The 20010-nt window shown below is 37.1% G+C and overlaps 1 protein-coding gene across 1 annotated transcript in view; it reads right to left on the reverse strand.

The window, feature by feature from the left end:
* The window catches only part of TCERG1L (transcription elongation regulator 1 like), a 381274-nt gene that overhangs the window by 81175 nt on the left and 280089 nt on the right, over positions 1-20010 (reverse strand). The window contains exons 6-7 of the mRNA XM_053691741.1: positions 7085-7176; positions 2098-2186 (exon numbers count right to left, since the gene is read on the reverse strand). Coding sequence (XP_053547716.1) covers positions 2098-2186; positions 7085-7176 — 181 coding nt within the window. The remainder of the gene's footprint in view (positions 1-2097; positions 2187-7084; positions 7177-20010) is intronic.

Raw genomic sequence — 20010 nt, forward strand, 5'->3', positions numbered from 1 at the left:
AATGGGTAATAAATGGATTATTTATCTTTTTAAAGAACAAAAATTCTGGTGTTGACTGTCCCTTTAATTATGCTTACAACAAAGGATACCATAATAATGAAGCAAATTAGATAATAGGAGCAAAATGGAAAGCTGTTTAAAATTTCATGAATCTGAAACATGAAAGTTTAATTTTGACTTTACTGTCCCTTTAAGGACTTTACTGAGTAAAAGACTAAGGGGCCAATTTAACATGCCCCGAATGGTGCCTAATGCCCCTGTTTCCTTACGGGCCTTCAGGCTTGCCGGAAACAGAAGTTAAGAAGCAGCGGTCATAAGACTGCTGCTCCTTAACTCGTCCACTGCCTTTGAGGCTACGGACATTAATCTGCCCGATAGAATATGATAGGGTTTATCGACACCCCTTGCTAGCAGTCGCAAATCTGCAGGGGGCAGCATTGCACAAGCAGGTCACCAGAACCTCTTGCCCAATGTTAAATTCCAACAGCGTATGCTGTCGGCATTAGTGATACAGGGCGGACATGATTCACTATAGCGAATCATGTCCGCCCGGGGTATGATAAATGTACCCCCTAATTGTTATTTTTCCAGTACATGTAAAATGTTTTTTATGTTTTGAGATTTTTTTAATAGAAATCAGCCTTGAATTTTGGTCAAGCTTTTTGTTATCTTTTCTTTTTTCATGTTTTCATGGGGGCAGATGACATTTGCTTCCAAAGAAAAGCAGCACTGACGTTTCACATGTGATTACAATTTACAATCCCTTATAATCCTCTGAACAAGACTTTACTGATTGAATGTGTTTTAAGAAATATTGATTTGTTTTTATAGTGTTTCTGATTATACTTGTTATGATTTTATTTAAGCTTGATTGACACTAATTATAATGTGTGTAACCTATTTGGGACATAAATTCACTTAAAGGGACATAATACTCATATGCTAAATCACTTGAAACTGATGCAGTATAACTGTAAAAAGCTGACAGGAAAATATCACCTGAGCATCTCTATGTAAAAAAGGAAGATATTTTACCTCACAATCTCCTCAGCTCAGCAGAGTAAGTTCTGTGTAAAAAGTTATACTTCACCTGCTCCCAGCTGCAGGTAAAAAAAAAAAAAATGAAGAAATGAACAGCAGCCAATCAGCATCAGCAGTGCTGAGGTCATGAACTCTTACTGTAATCTCATGAGATTTGACTTAACTCTCATGAGAGTTCAAAGTAAGCTTCCTTTACCTGATTGGTGAAATAATATGAGAGTTCACGAGGCTCATCCCCTAAGCTTTTCTAGGACAGACACACTAAAATGCTGCTTAGAAATCCTTTACAATGGGAGGTGGCTACTGAGGAACTTTTGAGGTAAAATATCTTTCTTTTTTACATAGAGATGTTCAGGAGATATTTTCTAGTCAGCTTTTTACAGCTATGCTGCATCACTTTCAAGTGTTTAAACATTTGGGTATTATAGCCCTTTAAACTAAGTTCGTTTGTTATATGTTTAAAAAGAAAAAAGCTTTGAACAGAGGCAAGGAGTTCTGAGAACAGAGATAATAATGATAAGGCCAGCAAAAACAAAAACAAGACTAAGGGCTCAAGTAATATTACAATAAACAAGGACTAACAATACTTAAAGGAATGCTAAATCCAAATTATTTTTTTCAGACTCAGATAGAGCATGCATTTTTAAGCAACTTTCTAATTTACTCCTATTATCAATTTTTCTTTGTTCTCTTGCAGGAATCTGCAGGAATCTGAGCTAAGGAGCAGGTCTATTTTTGGTTCTGCTCCCTGGATAGTACTTGAAGATTGGTGGCTACATTTAGCCACCAATCACCAAGTACAACCCAGGTGCTGAACCAAAATGGGCTGGCTCCTAAGCTTATATTCTTGTTATGCAAATAAAGATACAAAGAGAACAAGGAACAAATGATAATTGGAGTAAATTAGAAAGTTGCTTAAAATGGCACCCCCTGCTAGCGGCCGCAAAAAATTGGGTTTAGTATCCCTTTAATCAATGTATACAATTTACTTGTATTAAATGAATCACTTAAACTTGGAGTTCTATGTCTCTTTAACTCTCTAAGCTCTTTTTTTACCATGGAGATCCTGGAACAGGCGTTGAAGCCACAGGTTTATTACCATTGGTGGTGCCATCTTCATCATTTCCCAGCTTAACAGAATAGTCCTAGAATTATAAAATATACAAATATTTACCAAGAAATAAAAATCCACAACTCAGACATATTTGTTATATTGAAAATCTTGTTATTATTCTGTCAAAATGTATTAAGCAAAATATTTGATTTCCCACAGTGAATATTCCCAATAAAAAGCTAGAATTTATTGTATAAAAATTCTTCAAATATAATTCAGATCATGATTTTAATCAAGTAATCAATTAAAGCTGAACAATGTTATGTTGCCAATTCAGGTTCCAGAAGATACATATGTTAAATCAATTTTAACCTTATTTTTGCTATGGAGATTTTTATAGTAAAACACATAATAACGGCTATCTCTTTAGCCAGATGATTAAAACTTGTGTAAAATGTATAATCAGTTAATTAAACCTCATTCCCGTGAATTAGAGACAGTTAATTCACACCTGGCTCCAACCCTATATATTCCTTAATTTCAAGTCCTCTGCTTATAAAATAATTGCTCTGATTTTATTTGCTCAATGCCATACCTGTTTTCCTATTAGCACCTGTTCTCTTTCAGCAAATGCCCCATCTATATTATCATGCAACTGACCTCAGCAGTTATTTTTTTTAAGAAATCTACACTTACCCAAATGTCCACCATAGCTATTTTACACGTTATCTCTCTTCTACTTTCTGATCATGTGCACATTCTAGCTTTATTGGTTTTACTGACCTCCGTCATCTTGACTCCACAGAAACATCTTACTTTCTGTTCAAATGTATGTTTAATTTATTAATACAAGCCTTTATTTATACTCATTAATCTCAAGCCTGTTGACATTTTGAACTACTCCCTTTTATTCTTTATGTAACTCAGTGGCACCCAACGGCCAAATTCATAACCTCTCATATCTCAGTGCTGCAATTAATATTTTAAATATTATTTAAAATTCTTAAACCTCTGTGAAACTCTTTTCTACACCTTTTGGATCCTTAAATTCTTCCTTAGAGGGACATTAAACTAAAAAATAACCCACACCGTAAACCATTTAATTAAAGGGAAATGAAACCCAAATATTTTCTTTCATGATTTAGAAATAGCATACAATTATAAACAACTTTCAAATTTACTTCTATTATCTATTTTGCTTCATTCTCTTGATATTCTTTGCTGAAAAGCATATCTAGATATGATTAGTAGCTTCTGATTGGTAGCTGCATATAGATGCCTCCTTTGATTGGTTCACTGTGTGCATTGCTATTTCTTCATTAAAGTATATCTAAAGAATAAAGCAAATTAGGTAATGGAAGTAAATTGGAATGTTGTTTGAAATTATATTCTCTACCTTAATCATGAAAGAAAATGTTTGGGTATAGTGTCCCTTTAAGCACAATACACATTCTAGAATAATGCAACATCCTTATTTATTTTACCATTTGTTTCTGTAATTTAACTTTACTTTTTTCTGATTTGGTATCCTATATTCTCAAGGGTGATGCAATTTGGCAGATACTTCTGCATTCTAAAATATGGCAAAATGTACAAAATAATCTAAGTAGAATCTTAATCCTCTGCAGTTCCACGAGTTCCAATATTATCTTTTCAAGATAATTCATTAAAGTTCCCTCATATTTGTATTAAACCAATTGGATTGAATAACGCAGGTGTTGATCTAGAAAGATGTTATTGAATGCTGCCCAGTAGTTGAGTAGATAATTAAAGAATCACATTTGTCATTTGGTTGGCCACAGCAAATCAGACTACATAAACAATGTACATACAAGGATTTTTAAGGGGTTGGAAATTTTGCTAACATGACAGCTATAAATGCTTTTAAAATGTGTATTTTGAGTGCATATACTTTCCAATACATTGTCTAACTGCTGATGTATTAAATATACAATAATTTAGCAATAATTTCTAAGTGTTCTCATTCAAAAAAGTAATTCCTTATTTAACTCTTTGGGGTAGATTTAACAAGCAGCTAATGTTGCTTTCTACCCCTGAAGTTTCAGGTCTGCCTGAAACTTAAGTTAAGAACCAGCGGTCATAAGACCACTGCTCCTTAACTTGTCCGCCACCTCTTAAGTGGCGGACAGCAATCATCCTGATCTGATACGATTGGGATGATTGACACCCCCTGCAAGCCGGCGATTGGCTGCAAATGTGCAGGGGGTGGCATTGCACAAGCATTTCACAATGATTGTGCAATGTTAAATGCTGACAGCGTATGCTGTCGGAATTTAGCAATGTTGGGCGGACATGATTCGCTACAGCCCGACTTTTGATAAATTGGCCCCTTTGTGTTAATTCCTGATGTACTGTATAATCATTCATTAATAAAATAAATGCCAAATTGCATTTTGCATTAACAACACTTCAAAATGTAAGTCCTGTTCTTAAATGCAATATCACCCCACCTCCCACTACCATAATCTACCATAGCTACCCCTTATACATATATTTTGTAAAAATCTGGTGTTGACTTCAAACTAAAATTACTTTTAAGTGGTTGCATGCCATGTTATCCACATGTAACAATTGTAAAAATCCAGTCTGAATCCCATTGGTTTATTAATAAAATGTTATAGACGTCAAAATGTATCAGGCAAAAGTGCGTTAAAACCCACATTTGTTAAGAGCTCAGCATTTAAACATAATCGTGATAACCTAGAAAAATGTCACTGTATTAAAACGCTGTGAAAAAAGTGGCCAACTATTTAAATGCTGCTGATGTCTATTAAGGGCCAGATTATAAGTATTTAACGCTCCTGCTCATCCCCTAACTCTGCTAGAAGTAGGATTTCTGCATGCGTCAGGTAGCGTGAGTATTACAAATAAAAGTAAACAGTTTTCACAAATTAACATATTCCCCTATAGAAGTCAATGGGGGTCTATTTATCAAGCTCCGAACGAAGCTTGATGCTTTGTGTTTCTGGCGAGCCCTCAGGCTAAAGACCGCTGCTCCATAACCTGTCCGCCTGATCTGAGGCGGCGGACAGACATCGCCAGAAATCAACCAGATCGAATACAATCAGGTTGATTGACACCCCCTGCTAGCGGCCGATTGGCTGCGAATCTGCAGGGGGCGGTATTGCACCAGCAGTTCACCAGAACTTTATCGATGTGCAGTGGGCATGGTTCGCTATAGCGGATCATGTCCGTCTGCACAATGATAAATGGACCCCAATGAAGCAAGAAAAGTGGGAAAAAAACACCTTAACCATGTGCATACTCGATAGCATATTCTCAAGTGCGCTAACCCAACATAAAAATATACATTTTTCATATGAGACCTCATATCTTTAAGCCTGTATAACTTTTTTGTGCAATATTTTTTTTAATAATTTCATTTGAGTGTTATTTTGAGTGTAAGTGTACTTTTCAATGTAGTTTTGAGATACTTTTTTGTTTTGCAAAACAGTTAACCAGAGCTCTAAGGTTGCGCTATCATGACGTGCATTAAACTCAATTGCGCTTAAGCAATCACGTTTACTTTCCACTTGTAATACGAGCACTACATCCAACGCATGCAAACAGCCGAGATAAACCCATTATCGATTGTGCATAACTGTTAGCTCACCACTTATAATCTGGCACTAAATGTTTCATTTCCCCCATTTACTTATAGAAAGAACTGTAACACATTGCAATTCAATGACATTTTTTGATAAACAAGGGGTTGACCATAGGCAAGCTGTAATATAAACCTAACCATAAGTCCTCTAACACCTATCCCTAACCTTTCACTGTCCTTTTAATTTATTGGCTACCCTTTACAATGTGCAGTGAATCTCTAGCTGCCTTGGTGTTAACAATAGGAACACAGAAAGGAACACTAAAACACACTTTGAAATGTTAATATAAAATGGTTTATTATGCATAGTAAAACAACTTTGCAGTATACTTCCATTATTTATTTTGCCATCTTTACCTATAATTTAGGTGAGAAAATGATGGTTTTTCCACTCCTGAAAACTAAAAGAACAAATAGCAGACTTGAAAAGCAACACTCTGACACATATTTGTATCTCTTTAGCCTGTTATCTTATCATTTCTGCTGAAGCCAAAAATGTAAATGTTGCTAACATAATAACATTGGCAAGCCCTGTCTCCAGCAGGCTCAATCCTCGATTGACTGTTTACTGTCCATTAGAACCAACACCCATGCTGTAATGCATCAATAAAATTGTAAGTACTGTTTGCATGCTACTTATTAATAGACCCAACATTAAGGTGGGCTGGCACTATGGAGAAAGACATTAAAATGATGTTCTCTTGTCACACAGGACATTTTAAATAACATTTCAATGGAATACTAGCCCATTAAGCCATTTCAACAACAACAAAAAAACATTTGCTTTATGTTCTGCCAGTTATGCTTGATTTGCAAACTGTACTATTAGATTACCGGAACTATTATTGCACATTTTTGTGACTCTGCAAAAAAATGTAAGGAAAGACACTTTAACAAATTCAATTAATTAAAAAAAAACAACAACTTCCTGGTGACCAATGCTGACTCACACCCTACTCTTCATCTTTCTACTCCTCTGTAGCAATCACTAATAATTAATCAAGCTACTACAGTTTTAGAAGTGTAAATGAGATTAGAACACACAGATCAGGACTTGAAGCCAGCTTCTGGTCACAGAAAAAAGGACATAGTCTTTAAATCTGGCATGTGCAGCAGCTTATTATTCTCTACATTAAATAGAATAGTATATATGTTTCATCCTACATCACACAGTGAGATAATATAACTGTCAATTTAAATCACCAAATATCTTAGGCAGATCTAATGTTTTTTTGTGTGTGAATACTGATTCATTTGCCAGCAAACTATCAGAAAAAAAAAGTCTTAAACATAAATGTCAGTTTCCTGTCCTTGACAGTTGTACATATTTTCCTATTATGTGATTTCAGAAAGATACAAACCTTTTCATCTGTCTTTGCCGGTATATTTTTCCTCTCCGAATGTAAAATTAATGCCGCAGAGCAAGAGGTTCTGTTTGTTTCTGTTCTCTTATCTATGGATAAAACACATTCTTTTTAGTGACTTGGTTTTATTTTGTTTTAAACATACTGGATTTAAATATCTTTAAAAATAATGATAATCTTAAGAATGTTTCAGTAAACTAGATTATTTGTCATGCTAAAGGAATGTTCAACATTTTCTTTCATGCATTTATAAGCTCATGTTTTAAAAGATCATATTTTTGTTTTGTAGAATAGTTGAGTGTTTTAAACCTTACAAATCTTACTTGTTAAGCTGAAGCAAACCATTAAAGGCATTTGGCCTAATGTACTAAATGGTGTGTGTTGCACTTACAATTAGACTTTTACATTTCCATTCCTTTGACAGAAACTTGGATCCATGCACTCCCTGATGATAAACCCCTAAACTGCACCTAGGAAAGCCCTGGTAATCCCCACACAACCTCAGATTGACCAGACCCTGCCCCAAGAGGGTTCAGACTTTGCCCCAAATCCTTCTGGACCAAGAACTATAAAAAATAAAATCTGTAGAGAGGTCTTTTCAAACTCCTCAATCAGGGTTTTGGAACAGTGGTCTTTAGACCGCTGCCTCATAACTGCTGTTTCTGGCGAGTCCTGTTTTTCGTGAAAGCCTTTAGACCGCTGCTCCTTTATTCATCTGCTGCCTCTGAGGCTACAGAGCTTGTTAAATGGGCCCCAATGTATCTGGTTCTTATATGATGCTGAAAAGGCCAGTACACTTTAGCCAAGGAGTCCATAAAATAATGCAGAAATGATATAATCTGGAGAGGTTGGAGAGACAGTAGTGGTTCTTTAGTGAATTTATCACAGCGTACCCCTATCAAGCTTCATAAGACCCTATGGGAAATTGTGTTGTGAATATATGGATAGTTTGAGCTATGAACTGGCAATAATATATCACCATTTACTAAGCCTAAAGCATGTTAATCATTAAAGGGACAGTAAACTATAAACATGTTTCATTTTAATGTGTTTTCAATAACTTGTTATACCAGCTGCAGATTACTACATGTATTGGAAAATACAGTTTTTCATTTATTTTTGCAATTAAAATAACTGTTTTTTAATTAAAAGCTCTCCTTTAATAAGCATTTATGTACCTAAATACTGCGTATTAGTGGAAAAAAGACTGTGGAAAAAATAAGGAGATCTAGGGGACAATATATCATGGCCTGAATGGGGCTAAATACCCCTGTTTTTCGTGAAAGCCTTTAGACCGCTGCTCCTTTATTCATCTGCTGCCTCTGAGGCTGCAGACATCAATCCACCCAAATCATATGATCGGGTGGATTGACACCCCCTGCTAGTGGCCAATTGGCCTGCGAATCTGCAGGTGGCGGCATTGCACAATCAGTTTACTAGAACTGCTTGTGCAATGTTAAATGCAGACTGCGTATGCTGTCGGCATTCAGCGATGTCTGGCGGACATGATACTCTACAGTGTATCATGTCCGCCAAACCTTGATAAATCGGCCTCTAGTATTTTTGGTAGGCCCAGGCTATTTTACTGGGCATGTTCCTAACAGTGCAATGTGGTTTTAATGATACAAATCAGCTACTCCCTTTACAAAAATGAACCTATATGAGCAATTTCTAAGGTATCCAATCCTTGGCAGCCATAATTGGGAACACATTAAGGACAAGAAAAAAATGGGCCTTTATTCTGCTTTTATGTAATATTTTTAAACTCGTCTCACCATTTTTCTATTTGTAAGGATAATAGGATGCAGCACTTGCCTAACAGAATAAATCCATAAAGTGAATCAAACCTGTTAACAGAAATAACTTAATCGCACTCCTTAGACCAGATGTACCATAATGAACCATCAAAGGCTTCTAATCATCCAATAAATCAGGAAAAGTAACTTTAACCTCATTTGAGTACAGGGATTAATCATTTCTGGACCATGAACTTCACTGTTATAATCATTTTGGGATGGATATAGAACAGATTTTAAATGTCTTAATATATTGAAAATGCCCTTATTATTTAAAATTAATGGATGTTTTTGACCTTTATTATTCGTCATTGTCCATTAAAAAAAAAGTAAAAAAAAAGAAAGTTACAGTGCGTTTTAGATGATTCAAATTTCCCTGGAAGACCAAAAACAAAGAACATATTAATTTGTCTGCATGGTTACCCCATCTCATTTTAATGGCTATAATGATCTTTTTTTTTTCTTTTGAATATATTATTCCCCACTTTGAAATCATTGTCTCCTGTTCAAGGTATTTTTAATGGTGGAATTAGCAAATCCATTGCAGATTTTTCTAGCACTTTTTTCAATATTTTTTCCCCCTGCAAACTACACTGTGGGTTTTCCCCTGCAAATTACACTGTATATAACATTTAGGAGCTAACTTAGAAACTGAAACTGCTACCATTTTTCTTGAAGTGTTAAAGGGACATGAAACCCAAAATTTGTCTTTCATGATTCAGACAGAGAATACAATTTTAAACAACTTTCTAATTTACTTCTATTATCTAATTTGCTTCATTCTCTTGATATAATTTGTTGAATAAGCAGCATTGCATTGCTGGTTTCTAACTGAACACATGGGTGAGCCAATGACATGATTATATATATGCAGCCACCAATCAGCAGCTAGAACCTAAGTTCTTTGCTGCTCCTGAGCTTACCTAGATAAACCTTTCAGCAATGGATAACAAGAGAAATGTATTTTTGATGTGTTTTGTGCAACTTTTTTTGTCTAGCGTAACAGATAATCAGAAATCTAAAGCCACGCTATCCTGACGCATGTTAAATTAAACTGCGCTTGTGCAAAGGTGTTTACTTTAAAACTGTAATACATACGCTACTTATGACCCATGCAAAGAGCCGCAATAAACCCCTTTTTGGTTGTGTGCAACTGTTAGCGCGACACTCATAATCTAACCTTTAGTTGGAGTACCGCAAGGCTCTGTCTTGGGTCTCTTGCTTTTCTCCTGCTATACATCCTCCCTTGGTAAACTAATATCTTTCTTTGGGTTCCAGTACCACTTATATGCTGATGATACCAAAATCAATCTTTCCTCTCTGAATATCTCTCCCTCTTTACTCAGCCAGATTACCAACTATCTCTCTGCAATTTTCTCTTTGATACCCTAGCATTACCTGCAACTCAATCCAAAACTGAGCTGCTTCTTCCCCCCCCTCTTTTGGAGACATCCAACAGTTGACATATCTCTGCCAGCTGGAGACTCTATTTTCCACACCTTATTCCAGATCCACTGTCTAAACTCACATTCACCCCACATATACAAGCACTTGTTTCCTGCTGTGCACGCCTATTCAACATTTCCAGCATGCTTCCTTTTCTTACTCAAGAAACTGGAAAAAATAATGCATTCCCTCATTTTGTCATTCATTTACTAATGCAATCTACTTCTAAATAGCCCTTGCAAACCTTTTCCTCCCTCCAATCTATTATGAATGCTTCAGCTAGACTCATCCACCTAAGTTGCTAATTTACATCTGATGCTCCACCCTGCCAGGCTCTACACTGGCTCCCCATACACTCCAAAATACAATGTAAAGTATTAACTCTAACTCAACAGCCTCACTCCCAACTATATTTTTTCTCTCATCTCCAAATATTCCCCAGCCCTTCCTCTTTGATCAATCTCTAACCTACATCTCTCCACTCCTGTTATGTCCACTTCTCGCCTCCAAGACTTTTCACATGCTCTCCTGTCCTCTGAAACTCTCTTCTCAATCCATAACACAATATATTTTCAGACACTTCTTAAAAACACACCTATTCAGAGAAGCTTACAATCTCTCCTCTTTTTTTCATCCTAACCAAAATAATTCTTGAACTGCCTTCAGTTACCCAAAATCTAATGTCGATTTATCCTTAACCTGTAGACTGTGAGCTCTCAGGAGCAGGGCTCTCCTCATCCTGTACTAGATTTGTTTAGTCTGCTATGTTTTTGTATCTTATAACAAATATTTATCATTGTATACTCTTATCTCTATACCCAGCACTACAGAATTTTGCTTCACTATACATATAAATGAAAATAATAATACCATTGTTGTAATCAAGTGTTTTCACAAATAACTGAGACTTACTGCACTTGCAATTTATGTAACCATTTGATGGACTATCTTTTACAGCATTCTATTGATTACTTTATAGAAATTTTTGTTCTGTTTTGTTAAATTCATTTGTTATGTTAGATTTTAAAGGTGTTTTTGTGATGTTAGAGGAACTCATTCAATGTGCCGAGAAGTGGACTGTTACAAGATAGACAAAGCTTTTATTGATTATAATGTAGCCGCAACTCTCGGTTTGTGACAAGGGTGTATAAATTACATAAGTTTTAAGTTGCACTGTTGCAGCAAATTTTTCTGCAAGACGTTAGTCTCACCGATGGGTTTTATTGAATATAGATCATAATATCTGAAAGGTTGTATTATACCCGTAATGGCCTTTTCCTTCATTTTTTTTTCATACCATGTTAGTAGCCATCCTTTGAAAAGTTTTTAGTTTATTTATATCCATCTAGGGAATTGTACACTGTAGTCTAGATATGGTCTGACTAATGAGCTATAAAATGCCATAAATGCCTCACTTTTTTGTTGTTGTTATCACCTCTTCCAATTCCTGCTGGTTTTCTTGAGATACTTCATTGTTTCCCTGTCTAAAAACTCTAAAATACTTTTTCCCTGAGATGTTTTTGATACAGTAATCCGATATCTCAGCCTGCAACTATTTCATCTTCCATTCCTTTAAAACTATATATCCTAAATGTACCATTACATATATTAATCAACACTTAAAGGGACATTAAACACTTTGAGATGGTAATATAAAATTATAAATTGTATATATAAAACAATTCTGCAATATACTTTCATTATTTATTTTGTCCTCTTTGCCTGTAATTCCATTCTGAAATTGTGAGCTTTTCAGTTCCTGTTAGAAATTGAAGTGCAGAACACTGTTAAATCCAGCACAACCATTGGCTGCACACTCTAGTGACCTATTTGTAACTGACCCTAATTGGCCACAGCAGAGAAGGTAACACAAGTTACAACATGGCAGCTCCCAGTGTTTTATAGACACTAAAACTTTACACTTATTTTGTCACTTTTTAAACAACTAATAAATCTTTAAAAAATACATCTACATGTTAGTCATGGACTAATCTTTTCTTTGAATGCATCATTCTATCTAGCATGTATTTAGTGTTTAATGTCCCTTTAATGCAAGAGAACAACGTTATTTGGAGTTAAAGAGTTATTAAAAGTTATAGAGTTATACAGATATATTATAAATATTGTCTTTATTTATAATATGCCAACAGATTCAGCAGCTGTATACAAGGGGTGCAATAAGTAACAAACAAGAATATAGGCAGATTGAGTTCCATAGGGATATAGAGTTATATAGAGGTAAATTATTATATTTTTTTGTATACATAAGTGCATTCCACTTCAACACACAGGGGGTTCTATAAATAAAGATAAGACTGGGAGAGGCAGTCTGGGACAGAAGGAATACAATGCCCTGTAGTAATAATAATAATAATAATAATAATAATAATAATAATAATAATAATGATAATATTAATAAATATAAAGCATTATTATTATTACTGTTATTATAATATTTTCTTCTTTGAATTTTAAATGCACTTGTGTCCAGGTATCATATTATCTTACTCCTGCCAGCTCACAAACATATCTACAAGTTCATCCAGCTCAGGTATACTTCAGTATGGGTGGCCACTGTTAGGGCTAGATTTATCAAGCCCCTACGGCAGCAAGTTCTCAAAAGAACTTGCTCGCCGTGATTTATCAAGCAGCGGTCACCAGACCGCTGCTTCCCTAAGCTCTTCGCCACCTCTAAGGTGGAGAAATTCAATCTCCTTGGTCGAGTCCAACCGAGGAGATTGACAGCTCCTGCCCGCGCATGATTGGCTGTGCGCGGGCAGGGGCGGAATTGCACGTGAACGCAAAATTGCGTTCGTGTGCAATGTTAATTACCTACGGGTAATTTCGCCCAGCGACAGGCGAGCTGAGGCGTACAGGGGCGCGTATACATGCCCCTGTATGCCTCAGCTATGATAAATCTAGCCCTTAGAGTCCTGAACAGCCCCACACAATATTTCCTAGTATAAAAGACAGCAGCACTCCTCTACTTATAAAAATCAGTTTATTCCATCCAAGAAAGGTATACAAAGACATTGTTTTGGTAAAAAAAACATTAATCATTTCTTTTGACCCAAAACATTGTATTTATATGACTTCCATGCATGGAATAAAATTATTTTGTTAAGATCACACACATAAAAAAACACCAACTTAAGAATAAATGGTTGTGAAATCCCCTGTAAAGTATATTTTTGTTAAGACTGGGTACCAAGTTTACTGAGCAATAAATTCAAAATTATAGAGACTGCAAAGATTTATGATTGAAACAGTTGGGTAGGTGTCATTGGCAGTTGATTAAATTCCATTATAAGGAATCTGACTGATTCCTTAAAGGGACAGTTTACTCAAAAACATTCTCCCCTTTAATTTGTTCCCAATTATCCACTTTACCTGCTGGAGTGTATCCAATTGTTTACAAGTATTTCCTTTAAACTTATATTGGCATTTGAAATAGTTGATTTAGCCTGTGGTATCCCCACCCATTCTGAAAGTTTTGGGCCTTAGGTCCAAGCTATAGCTAAGCTGTGTAAACACAGCTAGCAGAAGAAATTACTATAGAAGAGATAAGGTAATAAAATGTTAATTTTCCATTGTTCTCTCCCAGTATTGGTCCTTGTTTGACGGACAAATATAAGATAAAGATGCATGTATATGTACACAATGTAATAAAGTAATGAGATCTGATTATACCTACAAGCTCAACCCATTTTATTAGGTTGTGGCTTCAAAACACAAAATCAGTTATTTAATACACACAAACAAACCTTAAAAAGCAAATTCTCATAAATGTTATACTCTGCAGTTGGTAAAAAAAGTAACTGGAAACACATTAAGGGAAAAACAATTTTACAGTACACTGTCCCTTTAACATGATACAGGGAGCAAATGAAATTTGAAATATCTACTACTCATTTAAAACTCAAAGGGGTAGATTTATCAAGCAGTTGATGCTGCAGTCTACCACCAAAGTTTCAGGTCTGCCTGAAACTTAAAGTGAAGGTCTATATTGATGAATTAGTGCCCGGTTTTTAATAATCCTATTAAAAACAAGAATACTTTAATTCATCAAAATTGACATTTCACTTGTTTTCTTCAAAAACGTACCTTTTAATCCTGGCAGCCGCTCCAGCACTTCCTCCTCCCATCGCAAGCCGTCTTCGCGGGTCCAAAATGACGAATCCGTCTTCCTCCAACCACAGCGTGTCATCAGGCTAAGATTCCCCCGGGGGGAGCCATGATTGGAGGAAGCCGGATTCGTCATTTCTGACATCTGCAGAGGCTTCCGACGGCTGGGGGAATCGCTGGAGTGGCTGCCAGGATTAAAAGGTAAGTTTTTGAAGAAAACAGTGAAATGTCAATCTTGATGAATTAAAGTGCCCTTATTTTTAATAGGATTATTAAAAACTGGGCACTAATTCATCAAAATTGACCTTCACTTTAAGTTAAGAAACAGCTCCTTAACTGATCCGCCACCTCTGAGGTGGTGGACAGCAATCATCCCGGTCGGATATGATCGGGTTGATTGAAAACCCCTGCTAGTGGCCGATTGGCCGCGAATGTGCAGGGGGCGGCATTGCACAAGCAGTTCACAAGAAATGCTTGTGCAATGATAAATGCCGACAGCGTATGCTGTCGGCAGTTATTGATGTCAGGCGGACATGATCTGCTACAGGCCAACATTTGATAAATCTACCCCAAAAGTGTTATTATGTTGCCTTTCTTTATTATGCATTTGTAGATTATGAATTGTAATTTTTTTAATTTTCCTTTAAAGAGACAGGAAACCTAAAAAAATCTATTTCATGATTCAGGTAGAGTTTGCAATTTTAAACAACTTCCAAATTTACTTATATTATCAATTTTCTGTTTGCTTGGTACTTTATGTTGAAAAGCCTAGATGCAGAGGCCTATTTATCATATGTCTGTCGGACCTGATCCAACAGTGCGGATCAGGTCCGAGAGACATCGCTGAATGCGGAGAGCAATACACTCTCCGTATTCAGCATTGCACCAGCAGCTCTTGTGAGCTGCTGGTGCAACGCCACCCCCTGCAGACTCGCGGCCAATGGGCCGCCAGCAGGGGGGTGTCAATCAACCCGATTGTACTTGATCGGGTTGAACTCTGGCGATTCCTGTCCTCCTCATCAGAGCAGGCGGACAGGGTTATGAAGCAGCGGTAGATAGGCCCCGTAATCTCAGGAGCATGCACTATCTTGAGCAGTTTATGGCAGCAGGTTTGCAAGAATGATATTCATTTGTAAGAACACTAGATGGCAACACAATTTCCTGTAGTGGTCACCTACCTAGGTATCTCTTCAACAAAGAATACCATGGGAACAAAGCAACTTTGATAATAGAAGAAAACTGGAAGGTTTTTTTTTTTTTAATTGTATGTTGTCTTAATCACAAAATAGTTTTGTTTGGTTTCATATCCCTTTAAGTAGAAGCTGCTGGAGGGACTGAGGAACAGTTGTGCTAAATGCAGGATAGATTGCATCATGTATACATACAACTTATATTCAAGGCACATTTATACAGTGGGTTTATTTTAACTTTTGCATCACCAATAGTCATGTCGCGAATAGTTCGCCGGAGAATAGTTCCCGGTGAACATAGCTTGTTCGCGTTCGCCGCGGCGGGCGAACATATGCGATGTTCGATCCGCCCCCTATTCATCATCATTGAGTAAACTTTGGCCCTGTATCTCTCAGTCTGCAGACACATTTCAGCCAATCAGCAGGAGACACTCCCTCCCAGACCCTCCCAGCTCCTGGACAGCAGCCATTTTAGATTCATTCTGATCCTGCATTCTTAGTGAGAGGAGGGATAGTGTAGCTGCTGATGATTTTATAGGGAAATTGATAGCTAGGCTAGTGTATTCAGTGTCCACTACAGTCCTGAAGGACTCATCTGATCTCTGCTGTAAGGACAGCACCCCAAAAAGCCCTTTTTAGGGCTAGAACATCTTTTTTTTTTTGCCTGTGTAATTTTGACTGTGAAACATCAGTCTGCTAGTGTAATCTAATTGCAGTTGCCTGCCTGCAGTGCCACCACTCATATCTGTTGTAACAGTAGTGTAAATTTTGTAAAAAAAAAATTTTTGACTGTGAAACATCAGTCTGCTAGTGTAATCTATAAGCAGTTGCCTGCCTGCCAGCGTGTGTGCCAGGCCCACTTGCCAACTAGTGCCACCACTCATATCTGTTGTAACAGTAGTGTAAATTTAAAAAAAAAAAACTTTTTTGACTGTGAAACATCAGTCTGCTAGTGTAATCTAATTGCAGTTGCCTGCCTGCCAGCGTGTGTGCCAGGCCCACTTGCTAAGTGCCACCACTCATATCTGTTTTAACAGTAGTGTAAATTTTGTAAAAAAAACTTTTTTGACTGTGAAACATCAGTCTGCTAGTGTGATCTAATTGCAGTTGCCTGCCTGCCAGCGTGTGTGCCAGGCCCACTTGCCAACTAGTGCCACCACTCATATCTGTTGTAACAGTAGTGTAAATTTAAAAAAATAAAACTTTTTTGACTGTGAAACATCAGTCTGCTAGTGTAATCTAATAGCAGTTGCCTGCCTGCCAGCGTGTGTGCCAGGCCCACTTGCCAACTAGTGCCACCACTCATATCTGTTGTAACAGTAGTGTAAATTTTTTTAAAAAAAACTTTTTTGACTGTGAAACATCAGTCTGCTAGTGTAATCTAATTGCAGTTGCCTGCCTGCCAGCATGTGTGCCAGGCTCACTTGCCAACTAGTGCCACCACTCATATCTGTTGTAACAGTAGTGTAAATTTAAAAAAAAAAAACTTTTTGACTGTGAAACATCAGTCTGCTAGTGTAATCTAATAGCAGTTGCCTGCCTGTCAGCGTGCGTGCCAGGCCCACTTGCCAACTAGTGCCACCACTCATATCTGTTGTAACAGTAATCAGGGCAGTCAGTCTCTCTGTTACACCAGCTGCTTTCTCTTGCACCCCTCTCCTGTGCTTCTGCAGACTCTGGACTCTTTTCTCAGTCTCCTCTCTCTTTGTGGTCAGTTTCTGCAGAACATTTCTCAGTTTCTTTTTCTTCTTCTCAGAAGCCTCATTCAGCAGCTCAACCTGGTGTCCCCTGTGCTCTCCGGCCAGGGAGCAGGACACACAGATACAGGCAGCATCCTCAGTGCAGTAATATATTAGGAACATCTTGTGGGTGGAGCATTTTCTTTTACCCCAGGAAGTGATTGTACGTGCAGTGACATCAGTGAGGACAAGGAACGGGACATGGCTAGCTTGGTATCCAACCTTGTGCAAATGGGGAGTTTGCGGTTGTGCAAATGGACTGTTTGCGGTTGTTTGCGGTGCGTTAAACGGGGAGTTTGGTCTGTCACTGTGAAGCGGGCGTAACCCTTACACTACCTGAACGATACAACATCATACCTGATGTTTTAAAGCACGTTATTCCAAACAATTTAGGAATTTTAGGTGATTTATGCCCTTTATGGATTAAAAACAGACTCTGCATCAACTATGTAATTTCCCATGGGAGTTTTGCCATGGGTCCCCCTCCGGCATGCCACAGTCCAGGTGTTAGTCCCCTTGAAACAACTTTTCCATCACTTTTGTGGCCAGAAAGAGTCCCTGTGGGTTTTAAAATTCGCCTGCCTATTGAAGTCAATGGCGGTTCGCCCGGTTCGCTCGTTCGCAAACTTTTGCGAAAGTTCGCGTTCACTGTTCGCAAACGCAAAATTTTAGGTTCGCAACATCACTAATCACCAATATCTATGGGCCAAATTCAATGTGTTGCAAGTTTATTACATTCCTGTATTTTCTGATTCTATGGTTCTCTAAAACCCTGCATTGTTTATTGAAATCAGACAGAATACAAAGCAGGTTATCTGCAACAAGGTGACCCATCACCACAAAGAATAAAATGTATGTTTTTTGTATTTGGTATAAGGAAACATTGCTTGCCCTTTCCTTTAGAGCAAACTGTCCTTACTGCAAAAATGATTTTATGCTCTACAAGGGAATCTTATGGCAGTAACGTACATTTTTATTTCATCCTGAGTTGGCCAATACATATTTCTCTTGTCCTGTATGAATTGATTGAAGCAACAATAAGGCTTGTAAGCTTAAAACCCTTCATACAATTCAGCTGAAAATTAAAGTGACACTGAACCCAAATTTTTCTCTCTCGTTATTTATATGGAACATGTAATTTTAAGCAACTTTCTAATTTACTCCTATTATCAATTTTTTTTCGTTCTCTTGCTATCTTTATTTAAAAAGAAAGCATCTAAGCTAAGGAGCCAGCCAATCTTTGGTTCAGTAAACTGGACAGCACTTCTTTATTGGTGGATGGATTTATCCACCAATCAGCAAGAACAACCCGGGTTGTTCACCAAAAATGGGCCAGCATCTAAACTTACATTCTTGCTTTTCAAATAAAGATACCAAGAGAATGAATAAAATGTGATAAAAATGGACCAGCATCTAAACTTACATTATTGCTTTTCAAATAAAGATACCAAGAGAATGAATAAAATGTGATAATAGGAGTAAATTAGAAAGTTGCTTAAAATTGCATGCTCTATCTGAATCACGAAAGAAAAAAAATTGGGTTCAGTGTCCCTTTAAACAGTCCCTAATGCTTTGTGCTTGAAATGTGACTGGTGTACCATTATTTTATTACAATGAATCAGTCCACCTTTATACTTTTTTTACTTATAAGTTAGTAGTGCTTTAGAATCTTTGGCAGAATGCTTAAATAGGGACACTTAAGTCAGAATTAAACTTTCATGATTCAGACTCTGGGGCCTATTTACTATGGTGCGAGCATATATGATATCCAATAATGGATCATGTCCGCTGCACATCGATAAATTCTGACAGCATACGCAGTCGGCATTTATCATTGCACCAGCAGTTCTTGTGAACTGCTGGTGCAATGCCGCCCCCAGCAGATTTGCGGCCAATCGGCCGCTTGCAGGGGGTGTCAGTCAACCTGATGGTATTCGAATGGGTTTATTTCTGTCCGAGGCCTCAGAACAGGTGGACAGGTTATGGAGCAGCAGTCTTTAGACCACTGCTTCATAACTTCTGTTTCCGGCGAGCCTGAAGGCTCGCCGGAAACAAGGGCTCCATATGGAGCTTGATAAATATGCCCCAGAACATGCAATTTGAATAGACTTTCCAATTTACTTCCATTATCAAATTGTGCAAAGTCTTTTTATATGCACACTTTCTGAGGCAATTATGTGCAAGAGTTCACAGTATATTTGTATAGGAGTCTATGATTGGCTGATGGCTGTCACATGCTACAGGGAGGTGGCAAATTGAAGTAAATTTTGAAATTTGACAGAAAAAAACTACTCATTTTAAGTAGTAGATTACATATGAACGGTCAACTAGAGAGCATATATTTCTTCTACATATGTTAACTGGCATTTAGATGGCAGACATATATGGATGCATCTGGAAAAGGTTTTGCACAAGTATATTCTACAACACTACTGTGGCCTGAGTTTAAAAAAAGGGTGATATACAGAACAATAATATTTGCGCCTGTGGTAAATGAAGATCAGAATTTCTTGTGCTTAGCACACGCCTAAATTGTAGGGATGGGCGAACGTTTTGCAACATTCTAAAAATGAAATTAATTTTAACACATTAATTTGTTTGTTTTTAATTTAGAAAGTTTGTACAAC

Source organism: Bombina bombina, chromosome 9 (assembly GCF_027579735.1).
Source record: "Bombina bombina isolate aBomBom1 chromosome 9, aBomBom1.pri, whole genome shotgun sequence".
Taxonomy (NCBI): domain Eukaryota; kingdom Metazoa; phylum Chordata; class Amphibia; order Anura; family Bombinatoridae; genus Bombina; species Bombina bombina.